The sequence below is a fragment of the Adiantum capillus-veneris genome, chromosome 26, assembly GCF_014529385.1.
Source record: "Adiantum capillus-veneris isolate H3 chromosome 26, ASM1452938v2, whole genome shotgun sequence".
NCBI lineage: Eukaryota > Viridiplantae > Streptophyta > Polypodiopsida > Polypodiales > Pteridaceae > Adiantum > Adiantum capillus-veneris.
Window position 1 is genome coordinate 126,363,480 of NC_140956.1, and position 15,263 is coordinate 126,378,742.

Sequence of the window (15,263 nt, forward strand, 5' to 3'; positions counted from 1 at the left end):
ATAGGATGTTTATTTAATCTTGAATTTCTTATCGAGTATGTAGTTTGCGAAGTAATGACAAGGCCGACTGAGGGTAAATCGTAAGGAGAGGAAGAAGGGGGAAAATTAGAGTTGTAGGAATCAACTACTACAGATAGATACATGACATATCAATTTGTTCATGAAATGATGACACCAAGGGATCTCGCTCCACTCTTCAATAACATATCATGGGAATGATCCCTTAATACAATGATTCTAATACTAATAATAACTCTAATCAGCTTGTTGTTTCCAAAAACAAATAACCAAAAGGGGAGACAGAACGAGCCATGTCTGCGTAGTGCGAGGTCGATGAGCAGATTGTGAACGATTGTGTGCAGTACTAGCGTTTGCAGAGCAGGTTGTAAACAACAATGGATACCGTCTGTGGCCCTATGGAACGCTCATACACATCGACTCTCATCCAAAAACACTGCACGATCAATCGCTACCATGCATGCCCTTCGCATGCAACCAACTTTCCCCACAATGCGGCTCGCTTCGCTCTAACCCAATCAACTGCAGCTTTTTCCGCCAACTCTCCCTAACCACCTCTACACCCACTGGTGGTCTTTCTCTCTCTCTCTCTCTCTCTCTCTCTCTCTCTCTCTCTCTCTCTCTCTCTCTCTCTCTCTCTCTCTCTCTCTCTCTCTCTCTCTCTCTCTCTCTGTGCACTGGAGACTGCACACACCTGTAATCACCTCCCTCACTCACAGACTCACACAACCCATGCAAAGTGGGAGCTGCTCTCTCGCGCGGCTATCCATTCTCTCAACCAACACTCTCTCTATCTCTCTACTTCATGAGCCGACCTGCAACGGCCTGCAGCTTGAAACCCACACTCTTTCTGTGAGTCGCATGCCACCAACCAACTTCCCCCCCTCTCATGCAGCGGCTGGATTGTTTTTCCATAGTCGCTTAACTTTCTCTCATTATGTGGCCGCCAAACCATGCAGTGGATTTTTTATAACTGGCAGTGCCCATTGTGCCCACTTAAAGATAAACATGCGATCTAATTCAAGGCGCATGCGTAGACCACAAGCTGCCATCTTGTGTGGTCGACAATCCCCCAACTCCATTCACCCACCAACCTCAGTTTACTGGTCGATCTCTCTCTCTCTCTCTCTCTCTCTCTCTCTCTCTCTTTTGTGCAGTTCTCTGCCCGCTTTTTTCTTCCCCACGTGAGGTGCATGCAAGTTTTCTATGCTCGCTACCATTACTTTGCAGCAACTGAACTCCCATTTAGGCTTCTGCCACCCCACCTTCCCCATCTCTATCTTCATATTGTTGCACCCCTAGGTCCTTGATCCTTGTACGGCTTGTTTTGAGATTGGTTTTCGCTCTTTGTTATTGACAATGCACTAAGATGGGGATAACCCGTGTTCTTCATGTAATACTTGATTATTATCTCATGGAGCCTTTACTGGAGAAATCAGTGCTGAACAGCTAAAGGACATTGGTTGTGAATGGGTAATTCTTGGCCATTATGAGCGCAGAACGTTCTTGGCAAAACAAATGAGTTTATTGGTAACACAAGGCTGTTTCTGCATTATCACAAAACCTTAAGGTTATTGCTTGTGCATGGGTGAGGAGAAATTGGAAGAGCATGAAGCTGGGAAGACGTTTACTATTTTCTTTGAGCAATTGAAAGCATTATCGATGCGGTGCCGAGCTGGGACAACGTTGTGATTGCTTACGATCCGGTGTGCGCGATTGGCACTGGCAAGGTAGAAACACCTCTACAAGCTTACCTCGACAACTTCAAGCTTCTCTGATGAGTGGCTGGTGCTATCCATAGTCTTGCTGAGCACTTTAAGGGCAAGTTGCACTGCTTCCTCACGTGTAATGTCATCTTTATAATCCTGTTTGAGCATGGATTGTGCAGCCCAATTGTTGGCCCTAATAGCGGCAGCCTTCCAACCACCATAAAGTTGGAAGCCAAAGTTCTTGTCATATCCAGCGAAAAGGAAGGAGACCCCAAAGGGGCAGAGGCCACCAAACTGTGTGTAGCCCTGTTTGGGTCTGAAAGAGACTAGACAAGTTGTTCCATAGGCATGGGCTCTTGATAAGCGAAAGTGTACCTTTGAGCTTCTAGACGAGCTGTGTTAATCAGCATGTTGGCATCCGCAGTGATGCCCACGACAGCACAAGCAACATGGTCATCTCCCTTGTATGTTTTCTCTGTAGACTTTGAATCCGCGAGAAGCTTGGAGGTTACCCGCTTCTCTCCTGCCAGAACGACGCCATCTTTGGCAAGCATCCAAATGGCTGCCCCTGCATTTCCTATGGCCTCCATGGCATACTCTACCTGTTACAAGCGCCCCTCTGGAGAGAAGATCGTGGTACTGCTATCATATCGGCAAGACATTGCTGCTGTTGCTTCTGTTGCAATGCAAAGTCGCTTCCTTCACCAAGAGAATGCATAACCACCTTAAGCACTAATACCCTTGTTAATGTCGTAGCTTCCACCTATTGCACCCGCCTGTAGTCGTAGCCATTGCCAAAGCTCTTCCGTGCCAACCATTGATGACGCTCTACAAAGCCGCTACAATACCTTCTCAGGCGACGCTTGATGCAGAGCATCCTTGGACATTGACGACCTGACGATTTATTTATTTATTTTTTGTTGTTTCTTTGAGTCTTTAAATATTGTACTTCATTTAATTTTGCACCCACACATTGTATCACATCCAGCCTCAGATGTACTTTTCACCTTTTCCACATGGTTAATGTCACACTTCATATCGCAAAGGGCATGGCAGTTGAAGAAGGGGCTCCGACAGTTTGAGGCGTCAGGCAAAGCGATTGTGTGGAGAGGGTTGGCTTTTGATCCCATTTCTCTATCTCTCTTCCCCATCCCACCAGGATTCCTTACCATGACAGACATTGAGGAAGCTCCTTGATGACCATTGCAATACTTTCCCAGATAAATGCCCCTTGCCGAGCATCCACGAGACTTGACGATGACGACGACAATTTTAATCTATTTTCGTACCTATACATCGTATTAGATCCACAAGGATTCTCTCACTTTATTTTTGTAGGTAATTTTTGCATTTTAAAAACGGTTACTATAACATTTCATTTCATCTCTCTCTCTCTTTCTTATAGGTAATTGGTATAAGCTGCAGACTCTCATATTCCATACCTAGTACAAGTGTTTTTTTTTTCTTTTTTTTAAAAGGGGAAGCTTAAGTTTTTGGTCTTGCCAGGCATTTTCTTGATGCATATTCTTTTACATAGTTTGACGTCTGACTAGCAATGTTTGAAAGAGCAGCTAAGGTCAAATCAATCTTGCATTGTTTTCTTTATTTGTTGGACCAATCTACTGTTTATAATATAGCCTTTACACGTTGTATGCTCGTCATATCATGAATAGACACTATTATGCTCGTGATATCATAACTAACCACTAGTCAATGCCCTTTAACCAATCATCTGCTATTAAAATGTTTTTTACAATATTAAGCACTTTAGAGACAAAATTTGCGATATCAAGGAGACTACTCCATTTATTCAAACAAAAACAATCTACAATACATTGATTCCATCTCACTTTTTGATTAATCCGAGGCTCATCATTGTAAATGACTTTTGCTAATTACAACGCTCTCCTACTTGTCTCTCTTTCCCCACGCACAGACTGATACATATTTCAGATGCAGTACATCATCCAGAGATCAATGATTTACAGAGAGCAAACAGGTAAGTTCTCTCCGCATTTTCATTTTGGGTTTTGACAAATCTTCTCACAAACACAAGTAATTATACACTGATAGCGCTTTCTCAAATTCTATGATACCCATAGTCCTACAGATATCTACTAATACCATTCCACAAAGAAAAACAACGTTACATCAATTCAACACATCGGGCTTACTTATCAACTTGATTACCATTTATTTTTTGAAAGAAGGCATGACTCTTTTAATTACTTGCATTCTCTAACATTTTGCCAATACTTGTATTAAACAAAATTGCTATTGTGATCATTTCACATTGAGATATGCAGCTACTCACGTGAGTCAAGGTGCTTTCCGTTCAATACCAATTTGTTAGTACTTTGTTACTCAACCTTACTCCAATGTGGTGTAAAATAGGTAGTACATTTTTTATGTTTTTATGTCCTGTCTAGTCCATTGTTCACATACACACAGATCCGTCGATTTAGGCAATGTGTAAATGCTCATCTTGGTGTAGATCGTCGATTTAGGCAACACCAATTATCTGTGCAGATCCGTCGATTTAGGCAGCACACTGACAAATTGCAAGTTCACAATGGTAAATGCAGATCCGTCGATATAGGCAGCATTAGTGCTGATTCGCTGATCTAGGCAGCACGCTCTATTGGTGTAGATTCTCCGGTTGAGGCAACACCGATCACAAAATCATGCTGCAGTGGCTGACCACCACTGTAACTAGTATGATTTTGTTACCCGGGTACATAATGAAAGTGATTTGGATTTGGACTTATATTGTGGAATTGGAATTGGATTGGGATTTGGTATCTAGTGATTATTATGGCAGTGTTTATGTGATGAGACTTGACATTATGAGATTGATGATGAGTGTGACCAATGACATCCTGATTCATCAGGGTATGACATATACTGCTTATTCTAGTGGTATGGGACACTAGAATAGGTAGTATATGGATGACGGCAGGCATAAGCAAATGTTGTCTAATTTAATAAAATTTTTACTATTTGATACAGATTTCTAATCATTGTTTTTGACAAGTATTGTTTGCAGATTTTTATCTTCGCAACTGAGGACAGTTGCTTTCCAACGGAGGGGTATGTTATAGAATTGATATTTTATTATCTATTGCAGCTGACAGGTGGCAAAAGCATCAGCAGATAATGGATTATGCAGAAGGATGCTACATTTTATGTATATTTGATTATTCAAGTGCTCTTTATGAGCTTTGGCCAATTATGTCCGGCCGGCCGGTTTGTAATCAATTTGACCATTCAAGAAATCTATAAATCAAATACGTGCAAGAGGAAAATGGTCACTCTTGCACGGGGGGAGATTGCACCCAGTGCTTGTGTCTTCTTCTCTTCTCTCCTCCCTTTCCTCTCACCGTGCTCGTGTAGCACTCCGCTCTAGGAGGTGCGCCTACACGTGTTCTTTTGCTCTCTCCCACTCTGTCTCTCTCTGTTCGTGTTGTGCTTGATTATGGATTTGTGCGAGTCGACAGGTACACAGATTTATTCGTTTATGTCTTGCTATGCGCTATTTTGAGTATTTTGCAGGGCTCTCTACGCTCCCGTCTGTAGCAGAAATTGTTTGCATAGAAGAGGGTGTATGGCTATCACAAGGACAATATACTTTGGACATGCTAAAAAACTATGGTATGAATGATTGTAAGCCAACTACAGTGCCCTTAGATTAGAATTTGAAGTTGGGGAATGATGCGGGCCAAGTGTTCAAGAATGCTACCATGTACAGGATGATGGTTGGTAGCTTGATCTACTTGACTACCAAACTTGAGCTACACAGTTGGATTGATGAGTCAGTTTATGCAGTCTCCCAAGAAACCACACTTGGATGTGGTGAGGCACACATTGCGCTATGTGCATGCTACTTTGGATCATGCACTCTTTTACAGGATTGATGTTGAGTTGCAACAATATGGTTACACATATGCGGATTGGGATGGTAGCACATATGATCCCAGGTCTACTATTGGATTCATGTTTTCACTTGGGAGTGCTGCTATCACATGGAGCAACAAGAAATAACCTACCATTACTCTATGGAGTACAAAGGCAGAGTACATGGGTGCTGCAATGGCGGCATGTGAAGTACCATGGTTGGGATTGCTAATTCAAGAATTTGGAGTATAGGTTGTCATTTACTGTGACAACCTCAACAACATACAAAGCAGCACAAGAAGTAGCATTACTAAGTGTGTTAATACAAAGATAAGGTTTTCTCTAAAATGATGGGACATATATACAAGTCGAGGGAAAAACCTCCTAGCAAGGGAAAGAAGTGCCTCAAAAATCTTCAAATTACGAATTTTCATCCTCATATGCCTCATGTGAACATCCATTTTCTTAACATTGAAATGACACCACCACATTCTTAGAAATAGAGGGAAATGACACACCTTTGTATTAAACACACACCATCAAGTACAAAGATTGGCACCCAAAGAACAATTTAGACACAATATTTCTTTGTTTTTGGAAGAAAAACAAGTGATAAATCACAAGGCCGGCCCCTTGGAGGTATGCTAGCTGGAGCTCAACCTTCATTGATATTTTCATTTCTTTCTTGAATTCACAATGACAATTCTCAGACTCTAACTACAAAATTAAATATTCTTCAACCGGAAGATAACTTTTGACTATAAAATTGAAAAGCTTTTACAAGAATGCATGTCATTTCTAGGCAGTCAAGAATTCTATATATCCCCTTAGATATGGCATTCGTGTATAAAATCATTAATGTATCTTTGCATCACGGTCTCCTCCTTTAATTGCCCTTTTACGAGTGTCACCAAAATAACATGGTGATGGCTTTTTAACCCTATCAACAGTTATCCTTGGCAAAAAATACCAAAATACCCCTCTAATTTGTGGACTTTCCCAAAATACCCCTCAAATTTCAAAAAGTACTACAATGCATCCAATATTGTCAACTTTCCAAAATGCCCTTAAATTTTTCCAAATTTTCCAAAATACCCTGATTGCTAGATTGAATTTCTGCAAACTTAAGAATATCATAGCTTTTCATAAGGAAACTGATTTTATATCTATACAAGATGTTTAAACTAGAATTTGAATTGGTAGTTTTTCCAATAATCCTTAGCTAGCTTTACCCTTGTTAGGCATATCTTACAATTGATGCACCTCAATTAGGTACATGCTAAATGTATGCAAGCATTGTGAGAAGCTGGGATCATTTGAGATCACAATTATCGTTGCAATGCACATGTAATAATTTTGCTCGTAGCTAGAGCCGATAAATCTACTCTCCTAGTGATGAGTTATGAGTCATTGTTAACCCTCACGGCACACGGACACCCTATGATCTATAAACGTTGTATTATTTATTTAAGTAGAGTCAGGTACCGGGCTTGTCGGTCCAATAGGGAAAGGTAGAGTGATCGTCGATGAGAGGCGCACTTTAACTTGGACATTCAAGGGATTAGTTGGTTAAGCATGGGCGCCCAAGTGTGAATGGGGTGAGCTCCTATAAAAGCCAACTAAACCTAATTTTTACTCATTCTCTCATTTGTGCAATTGAAGAGTGCTCTTGCTCCATCTCCATCTCCATCTTCTTCTTCTTCACCTCCTTGTGTGTGTGTGTGTGAGAGAGAGAGAGAGAGAGAGAGAGAGAGAGAGGGAGAGTGTGTGTGCGATCGAGCATTACGAAGGCACGACGGCGGCGAAGCGGTTGAGCGCGGCACGACTGCAGCTTCTTCTTCATCGCGGCGAGGAATCCACCACGAAGGCGAGCGTAGAGCGGTGAGTGACACACCCTTTGTTTTCTTGAGCTTGCTAGTTTAGGCTTGTTGTGTGCTTGGAGCCGTTTGTGGCTCGCATACGGTGTATTGGCAAGTCCCTTGCTTTGACAGTGCGGCAAGGAGCGCACATTTTTGGCGCCGTTGCTGGGGATATGCCCTACACTAAGCTCGGTTAGCACTTTACGCTTCCTTGTGGTGCAATTTCTATCATAGGAAAGGCAGTGAAGGAGTGTGTGGAGATTTCTGTTTTTTGCGTTTTCTGCATTTGCTGTCAAGTTACAATTTCTGCTATTGTCTGCGTTTGTTCAACTTCCGCAATTTCTGCATTTTCAAGTTCGGCGTTTTCAATTTCTGCAATTTCTGCATTTCTGCGTTTTTTTAATTTTCTGTAATTTCTGCGTTTTTTTCTGCAATTTCTGCAATTTCTGCATTTCTGCGTTTTTTTAATTTTCTGCATTTTCTGCAATTTCTGCAATTCTGCGTTTTTCAATTTTCAGCGCATCTGCGTTTTCTGCATTTTTTGCATATCTGCATTTTCAATTTCTGTATTTTTTGCACTAAAATAAAAAATAAAAAATAATAATAATTTCGGAAATTAAAAACACGAGCGAGTGGGCGGCGAAATTTTTCGAAAATAAAAAACGTGACTCTTAAAACGGACGGGTTGGTTTGTATAAAAGATAGATCGGGATCGGGATCATTTTCCCAAGCCCAAGCCCAAGCCCAAGCCCAGGCCCATGCCTCAATCCTCAGTCCTATGATATATACTAGACTCACTCTTATATATATACCCTACTCCCTCAAGAGAGAATGAGAGCATGTGGGACAAGTCCTCCACTCTCCTCCTTTCTCTTCCCACTTGCACCCTTAGACTTTCTAGTTTGGGCCTAGTTCCCTACTGGAAATTGACAGTTTTAGGGATTCCGAGGGCATAGAGTGACCAAACGGAGGGCTGTGAAGCACGGCACGACCCTCTGACCGATACGCTCGTTTCGAGCTATCACACGGCCCATTCCACGACACGCTCTAAAAAATCTAGCAAAAAAACAAACAAAAAACACGCTAAAAACTAGTCATAAGGCCTCCTAGAGCAGCTTTTTGACACCTTAGGGTATCAAAAGCACATGCACTTACGCTCTGGGAGGGTGCTAGAACACGAGCATATTGAGAGTGCCTCTGTTCATACGGACACCCATTACCCATCCACGATAAGCTCTAGACCCTCAGCGGGGACACAAGGTAGCACCACCCAAGACCCTAAAATAGCCGCTAGTGATTCCTCCTCCGACTCAGAAATCATGGAAGCATACCCTACCCAAAACACTGAGAGAGAAGGCCATGCACCTCCCGAAGCTCCACAGCCTAGTACTAGTATGTTTAGCCGTTTCATGGAAACATTAGGTAGAGCTACTCGCTCGGAACCTGATGCAAATGAAGCACGCGAAGGGGGTGGGGAAGTGAACTCTCCTTTCACATCGCAAGTGGACCCCACACCCCCAAAGAGTGTCCATGTGGATATCCTACCAACTTCTTACCAAGAAGGCCCTGTTGAGCTGCCTCCTTAAGAAGTTCCCTCTAGAGTACCGTTGGTGACAAGTAAAACCACGGGGAGCAACATTGCTTCTACCTCACAAGAAACCGTTAACACGTCGACTCTAGAAGGATGGTTCATTAATGATCATTGGACATACGACCTCCACACTGAGGTGTTGACGGATCTACACTCTGGCCACGCCTACCATGTAGGATGGATAGAGATTGTACAATCCACCTCTAGTGCCACGAGCATCGAAGATCAACAGAAAATGATCTGTAATGTTATCCATGGCATTATTCAATCAGAAAGGCAAAACCGAGGGGTAAATATACTCTCAACTGGCCCCATGAGATTTCTGGATACGAGCAAGGCTCAACAGCCTACTCTATCACAAATGGAGACTCCTCTAATGAGCCCCATGGACCCATCTTACGTCATTTCACCTGGGGTCTCTATGCAATCTGAGCCTCCGAGCGACAACTTTAGCTTCCCTAACTTGGCTCAACCCTCTATCAAGGAAAACACAGTGCTCACTCCAGGGATAAGCCTAACAGAGAATGTACCGATGACATCTACGGTTAGCGCAGTGCCACTACCTAGTGTTGTAGTACCTAATATGGGGCCTCGACCATATGTGCCTCTAGCCCCTTATGCACACATGGCCCCCACACCTCCAATAGTACCACTTGCTTACGCTCCTCGAGTGCCGCTCCCTAGCCCTTATCCGAGTGGACCTATGCCCGGTTATGTTCCATATCCTGCATCATCCACACATATGCCAAGACCGGTACCCGTTCCTCTCCTACATATGATTCCAAGAGTACCTCCACCGGCCCTACCTCCTCACATAGGTGACTTGGCAGCGTTTGCTCAAACCATAGGTCGATCTATCGCGGAAAATATGCGTCACGCATCTGATAGAGAGCCTAGAAGTAAGGCAGTACAAATTGCCAAACTCACGCAAAAATTCAATGGGGACGAAGATGCTAGGAAACACATTGAAGTGTTTGAACAAGTATGTGATTCCTTAGGGGAACGCAACGAACTACATAAGTGCAATGCCTTAAGCTTGACATTAAGTGGGAAGGCTGGAGATTGGTATAGGACCCTAAGGGTGGACGAGAAAACAATCTACCCTACCCTTCGAAGGTTGTTTCTAAAGGAGTACATACGAGAAGGTGTGCTTTGGGGTGTAGCATCTCAGCTACAGAAGGCCGAACGTAAGGAAGGAGAGTCAGTAAGGGACTTCATTAGTCGTCTAAAGCACTTAAACTCTCGTTGCCCTGTAAATGAGCGCTTCAACAATAACCAACTGCTTGATCGATTCATTCGAGGGTTGAGGAATGAAGGAATCTATAATGGACTAGTGATTAGAGGTATCACAACCTGGGAAGATGTCACTGCCAATGCAATCCAACTAGAGGACAACTTGATGATAGCAGGCATGAGGGTGTCTACTGACACGAGATCCACTAGCTCACAAGCCATTGAGTATGAACCCATGACTGCAAAGCCCATTGCCAATGAGCCAAAGGTATTTGAGACATTCTTGACAGACCTCACCAAGGCAATCCAAGAGTCTCTTAAGGATAATCGACCCCCTCAAAATAGTCACATGTATCCAAGAAGGGAGCAACAATGGTGTTCCATTTGCTTAGGTCCACATAGCACTAGTGAGTGCCCTACGTTTAGAGTAAAATTTAATGGAACTTGCAACGCATGTGGTAGGTATGGTCACCAAGCTAAGGATTGTTTAATGATCAAACGTATGATGGCAAATAGACCACTTGTAGCCTGGACGGATGCGCCTCGAGCTCCTGTATTGATGCCTACTCCACCTGTTGAGCAACTACCGCAACACATGGTCCCTAGATCTCAAAATGTTGTACAAGCTACACCGCTACCACCTCCTGTGCTAGGACCGCAGCCCCCGCATCCAAGAGTCGCCCCTATGAACCAAGTGGGTTGCGAGCCATCAAATGCTTATCCAGATAGCTGTGAGGAGGAAATAGACACTAGTATTGCCTACGGACTTGATACATTGGAAGAATGTCCTATATACTACATGGAAGATTGTTGGGGACAAGTCAAGCCGGTTTATCAAGCTGCTGCTCTCGCATCCAGAGGTCAAAATATCAACACCCAGGCTAGGAGGCCACCTCTTCAATGCTACGAGTGTGGTGGACCACATCGAGCAGCGGAGTGCCCTATTAGGCTGCAAAAGAATGCTGCACAGATGCAAGTGAATCAAGGGAGCACATCTGCAATGCCAATACTCACATGTAATCGTTGTGGCATAGATCACTTGATTGCCCAATGCCCCTATAACCCAAATGCGCCTAAAATCACACCCCTGAATTTGGTCGAAATTGCTAGTGTGACATCACCAATACCACCCGTCGCACCCGCTTATGCGATTACACGGTCCATGCTTCAAGGGCCAGGCCATATCCTCGAAGAGAGAGATACCGCGTCAATTATCCAAGCAAAGAAAAAGAAGACACGAAGGAAGAAGTCGCAGAATACGGAAAATTCAAAGCCAAGTTCCAAAACAAACATAGGAACAGGAGATGACCCCGTGTATATGAATGACCTCGAGGATGATTCAGATTCAGTCGAGACAATGGAGACTAGAACCAATACCACAAAGGGAAAGACCGACAAGGAAAACCGTAACATGGGACCAAATGAAAACCGAATAAGAGAAAACCATAAAGAGCCTCTGAAAACACCACAAGTGTTTCCAAATCCAATCCAAGACCCCCAAGAAAAACCGCAGGGGCAAAAAGGGAAGAATCGTAAAAAGAAGATTGGGACGTACCCAAACCCTGTAGACGAGATTAAGCAGGTGAAACATCTAAGAGGTTTAGTGGAGGAGACTCAAAGGAAACTAGAACCAGAACCCATGCATATCAAAATTCATGACACAGTGTTTCCCACGCAAGTTCATCCACCCCACATGAACCATAGACCGTTAGCCATATCTAGTATCATCCAAGAAGGGAGTGAGGACAGGACATCAGAAAGTGAGCATACACCCTTCTTGTTGGAAAGGATGTTTAACGAAGGAATACCTGATCCCATTGAGGAATATGAGATTCCATCCTCACCAGTTCCTAGTCAAGGACCTACACCCTGCAAAACGCCAATGAATGTTGCCAAACTAGTGGACTTCATGTCTTCTGAGGTCCGAACCACGATCATAGCAAAGCTGTATGGAGATCCTGAGTTATTCCTTGCACTTCGAGCATTCCTTAACGGAGAGCTACGAACGGGATTACCGCAGTTTGCGCAACCAAATAGGCCCGACTCGATTATGATTGATGAGGAAAATCATGTGCAATCACTTGACTTAGATGGACACGAGTCTGTGATCGAGGTACCCATTAACGAATTAGGGCAGTATTTTGAAGGCGACGAGTCTAATGCGACCCTACCCATCACTACCAAGGGATTAACTATAAAGGGAATTCTTGATGGTGGTGCGGGAGTTAGCATCGTTACAAAAGATTGTTGGGAATCCATGGGAAAACCCCGCCTCAGTGTTACTAACATTGTGGTAAAGATGGCAAATGGTACCATAGCCAAACCTATGGGGATGCTCAAGGATCTTAAGATCAAAGTTCTAGGACACAAGGTACGACATACGTTCATTGTAATGGATTTCTCTAAACACCTTATGTCATATGAAATGATTTTAGGACGACCATTCATGAGGGAAGCACAAATGGTTCATGATTGGTCTAAAAATCATGTTTATTTGCAATTCCAAGACTCTGTCCTTAGAGTGGATTTGGTGACTGGTAAGGTACACCCCTTAGGGAGTAAAACCATTATTGATCATCGCTCTGACACCATAGTTCACTCGGCCCCACTACAATATTTTACACTTGTAAGAAGGATACAGACATTGGCCAAGATTCTCCTTACATGGATGTGTTACCGGGTATGACGGAATCAGACAATGTGGATTGGGTCCACCTAGCATCAACCATAGACACTTGGGGAAATAGGGGGACGACCTGGGTAACACCTGAGGGGGATGAAATGCATGTACCCTTAAATATGCTACAAGCAATGCATATCGCTTCCGACAAGACTCATCCTAATGTCACGAAAAAAACATACAAGTGGGTCCCTAAAGCTTCTTTAGTGACCATAGCTAGTGCTAAAAAACAGAAGCCTTGTAAGAAACGTACCACTCGCTCCAAGAAAAGTAAGAAAATGTTGTGATGGATCCCTAAACGACTATTGGAAGCCCAAGGCTACTATCAAGGAAATGATCAAATCTGGGTGCCGAAACGTAGATTGTGCTCTTACCTATCACCTGACCCAAGTGAGCCCAATCCCGTAGCTCCAAAACGAATCAATGATCGTGGAAAGAAAAAAATCACAGAATGCTACACACCCGCTCCCGAGCTAGTTTGGGTACCAAAGAAAGAACGATTTGTTCCACCTAGCTCAGGAAGGGGGGAGTCCCATGAAGATTCTAGCTCATCATGTAATACATCCATAGAGGTAAAAGCTTCTACACAGCCTCCATCTATAGTAGTGGACCTCCATGAAGCTACAAAAGAATCCACACCTCCCAGTGTTCAAGAATCACCTGATGAACCACTTCAAGTTCGATCCTGGGAGAGTACCTTACCACCGTTGCAACTTGACAAGGCACCTAGGGTAATAGAAAACTACTGGCAAAAATCCTCACCTCTTACCAACTGGAACAATTGGTTTCAAAGGGTGACAAGCTCATTTCAAACGGTATGATCTACCCAAGGAAGGGGGGAGTGTTTGCTGACAGTCATCATTCATTTGTTTCCCTCTCAACCTTTTTCCCTGACCTCTATATCTCCGATCTTAGGGAATGTACATATAAAGCTTTATACTCACAAAAAAAAAAAAAAAGAGCAAGAGCAATTAGCAAACGAGTATGCACAATAAAAGTCAAAACATTGACTGAGACCTATACATGTCACATCTGGTACAGTGAAACAGAAACCTATGCCATAAAACACCTTTGATCCTCATCACTTGAGTGATGGAGGGTAAGTAAGATTAGTACGATAGGAGTGTTTCTGTTTTAGAGTTGAGTGATTAGCAAAGTTCTCTTTTCCCATTGATGTGCCTCCTGGAGGTATTCCTTTTGTTTCCTAGTGTGTACAGGAGCGTGTTGCTATTGATAGGATTTGGATCTTCATGGAACCTTCAAATCAAGCGCGACCATCAACACAAACAGGTGTTTCTTGTCCATTAGCATTGCCGTTATCTTTTTGCATCTATGTTTGTCTGCCTTGATTGTGATTGGTAGCATAATATTCAGCGCATTTGCTTAGTATCAAACATTTAATTCAATGTAATGTTTTGTCATAGTCACTTGTCTAGGTTTAAAAATCAAGCAGTCCGACTAAGCTAGTTTGACCAAGCTAGGTATTAGAAATCTTCTCTTAATACCATGGGGAATGCCTTCCTAATAAACAATGGTTACTTAGGTTCTTAATCCGATTTAGGCAGCATTGTATGAAATGTACTAGGGCTTTCTAGTGGGCTTAACCCTAGTGACCTTTAGCTTAAGTATTATAAAGGGAGTTTACTAATGTGATGAGCCTGGGGAGGGTAACAGTGTTATATGACCCCCCAAAGTTACAAAATTTAAATGCTGAAAATGAACAAGCAAAAAATCAAAGTGCCACAATGTAAAATTTTAAGCTGGAAGAGCAATCTCAGCTTGATTTGGTACTTCACTCACATGTATCGCCTATGGTACTAGAGCCCTAGAGGTTCCCAGCGTGGGGGCTTTTCCTTGAAAAGCAAAAAACCCAAGGAATACAAAATAAGCACACACATCATAATTGAATCAATGTGAAAAGACTTTGGGGGGTCAAAGAAAAAGTAATCAGTCAGGCGATGATTTCATGAGAAATTCCTTTTATGGTAGCTTAACTACAAAGTTTTCTAGATATAGCCTCTAGTCAGCCCTTGAACATGAATACTTGGCTCTCGTGATTAAACAACTTAATTGACCACAGAAAATTAAGAAGCTTACCCATGGTATTAATATTCGATCTCTAGTGCTTTTCGACCGTCAAATTAGCGACCCCAGACTTGTTTAATTTTTTGCCTTTACATCTGTTTATGCATTTGATTACATTGCAATTTAATGTTCATTGCTAACAAATTGTTTGAAATTCTTTTACCAATCAATGTGTCTACCTAAAACTGCATATG

General features: G+C 42.8%; 1 protein-coding gene across 1 annotated transcript; it reads right to left on the reverse strand.

Annotated features, from left to right (window-relative positions):
- Positions 1-1,760: 1,760 nt before the first annotated feature.
- On the reverse strand, positions 1,761-2,317 carry LOC147424170 (proteasome subunit alpha type-4-like). The gene is made up of 2 exons (XM_086501774.1): positions 2,103-2,317; positions 1,761-2,043 (listed from the first exon to the last, which is right to left on the reverse strand). Exons 1-2 carry the CDS (start codon positions 2,315-2,317, stop codon positions 1,761-1,763), a joined length of 498 nt encoding a protein of 165 aa, XP_086357900.1.
- Between the last annotated feature and the right edge of the window lie 12,946 nt (positions 2,318-15,263).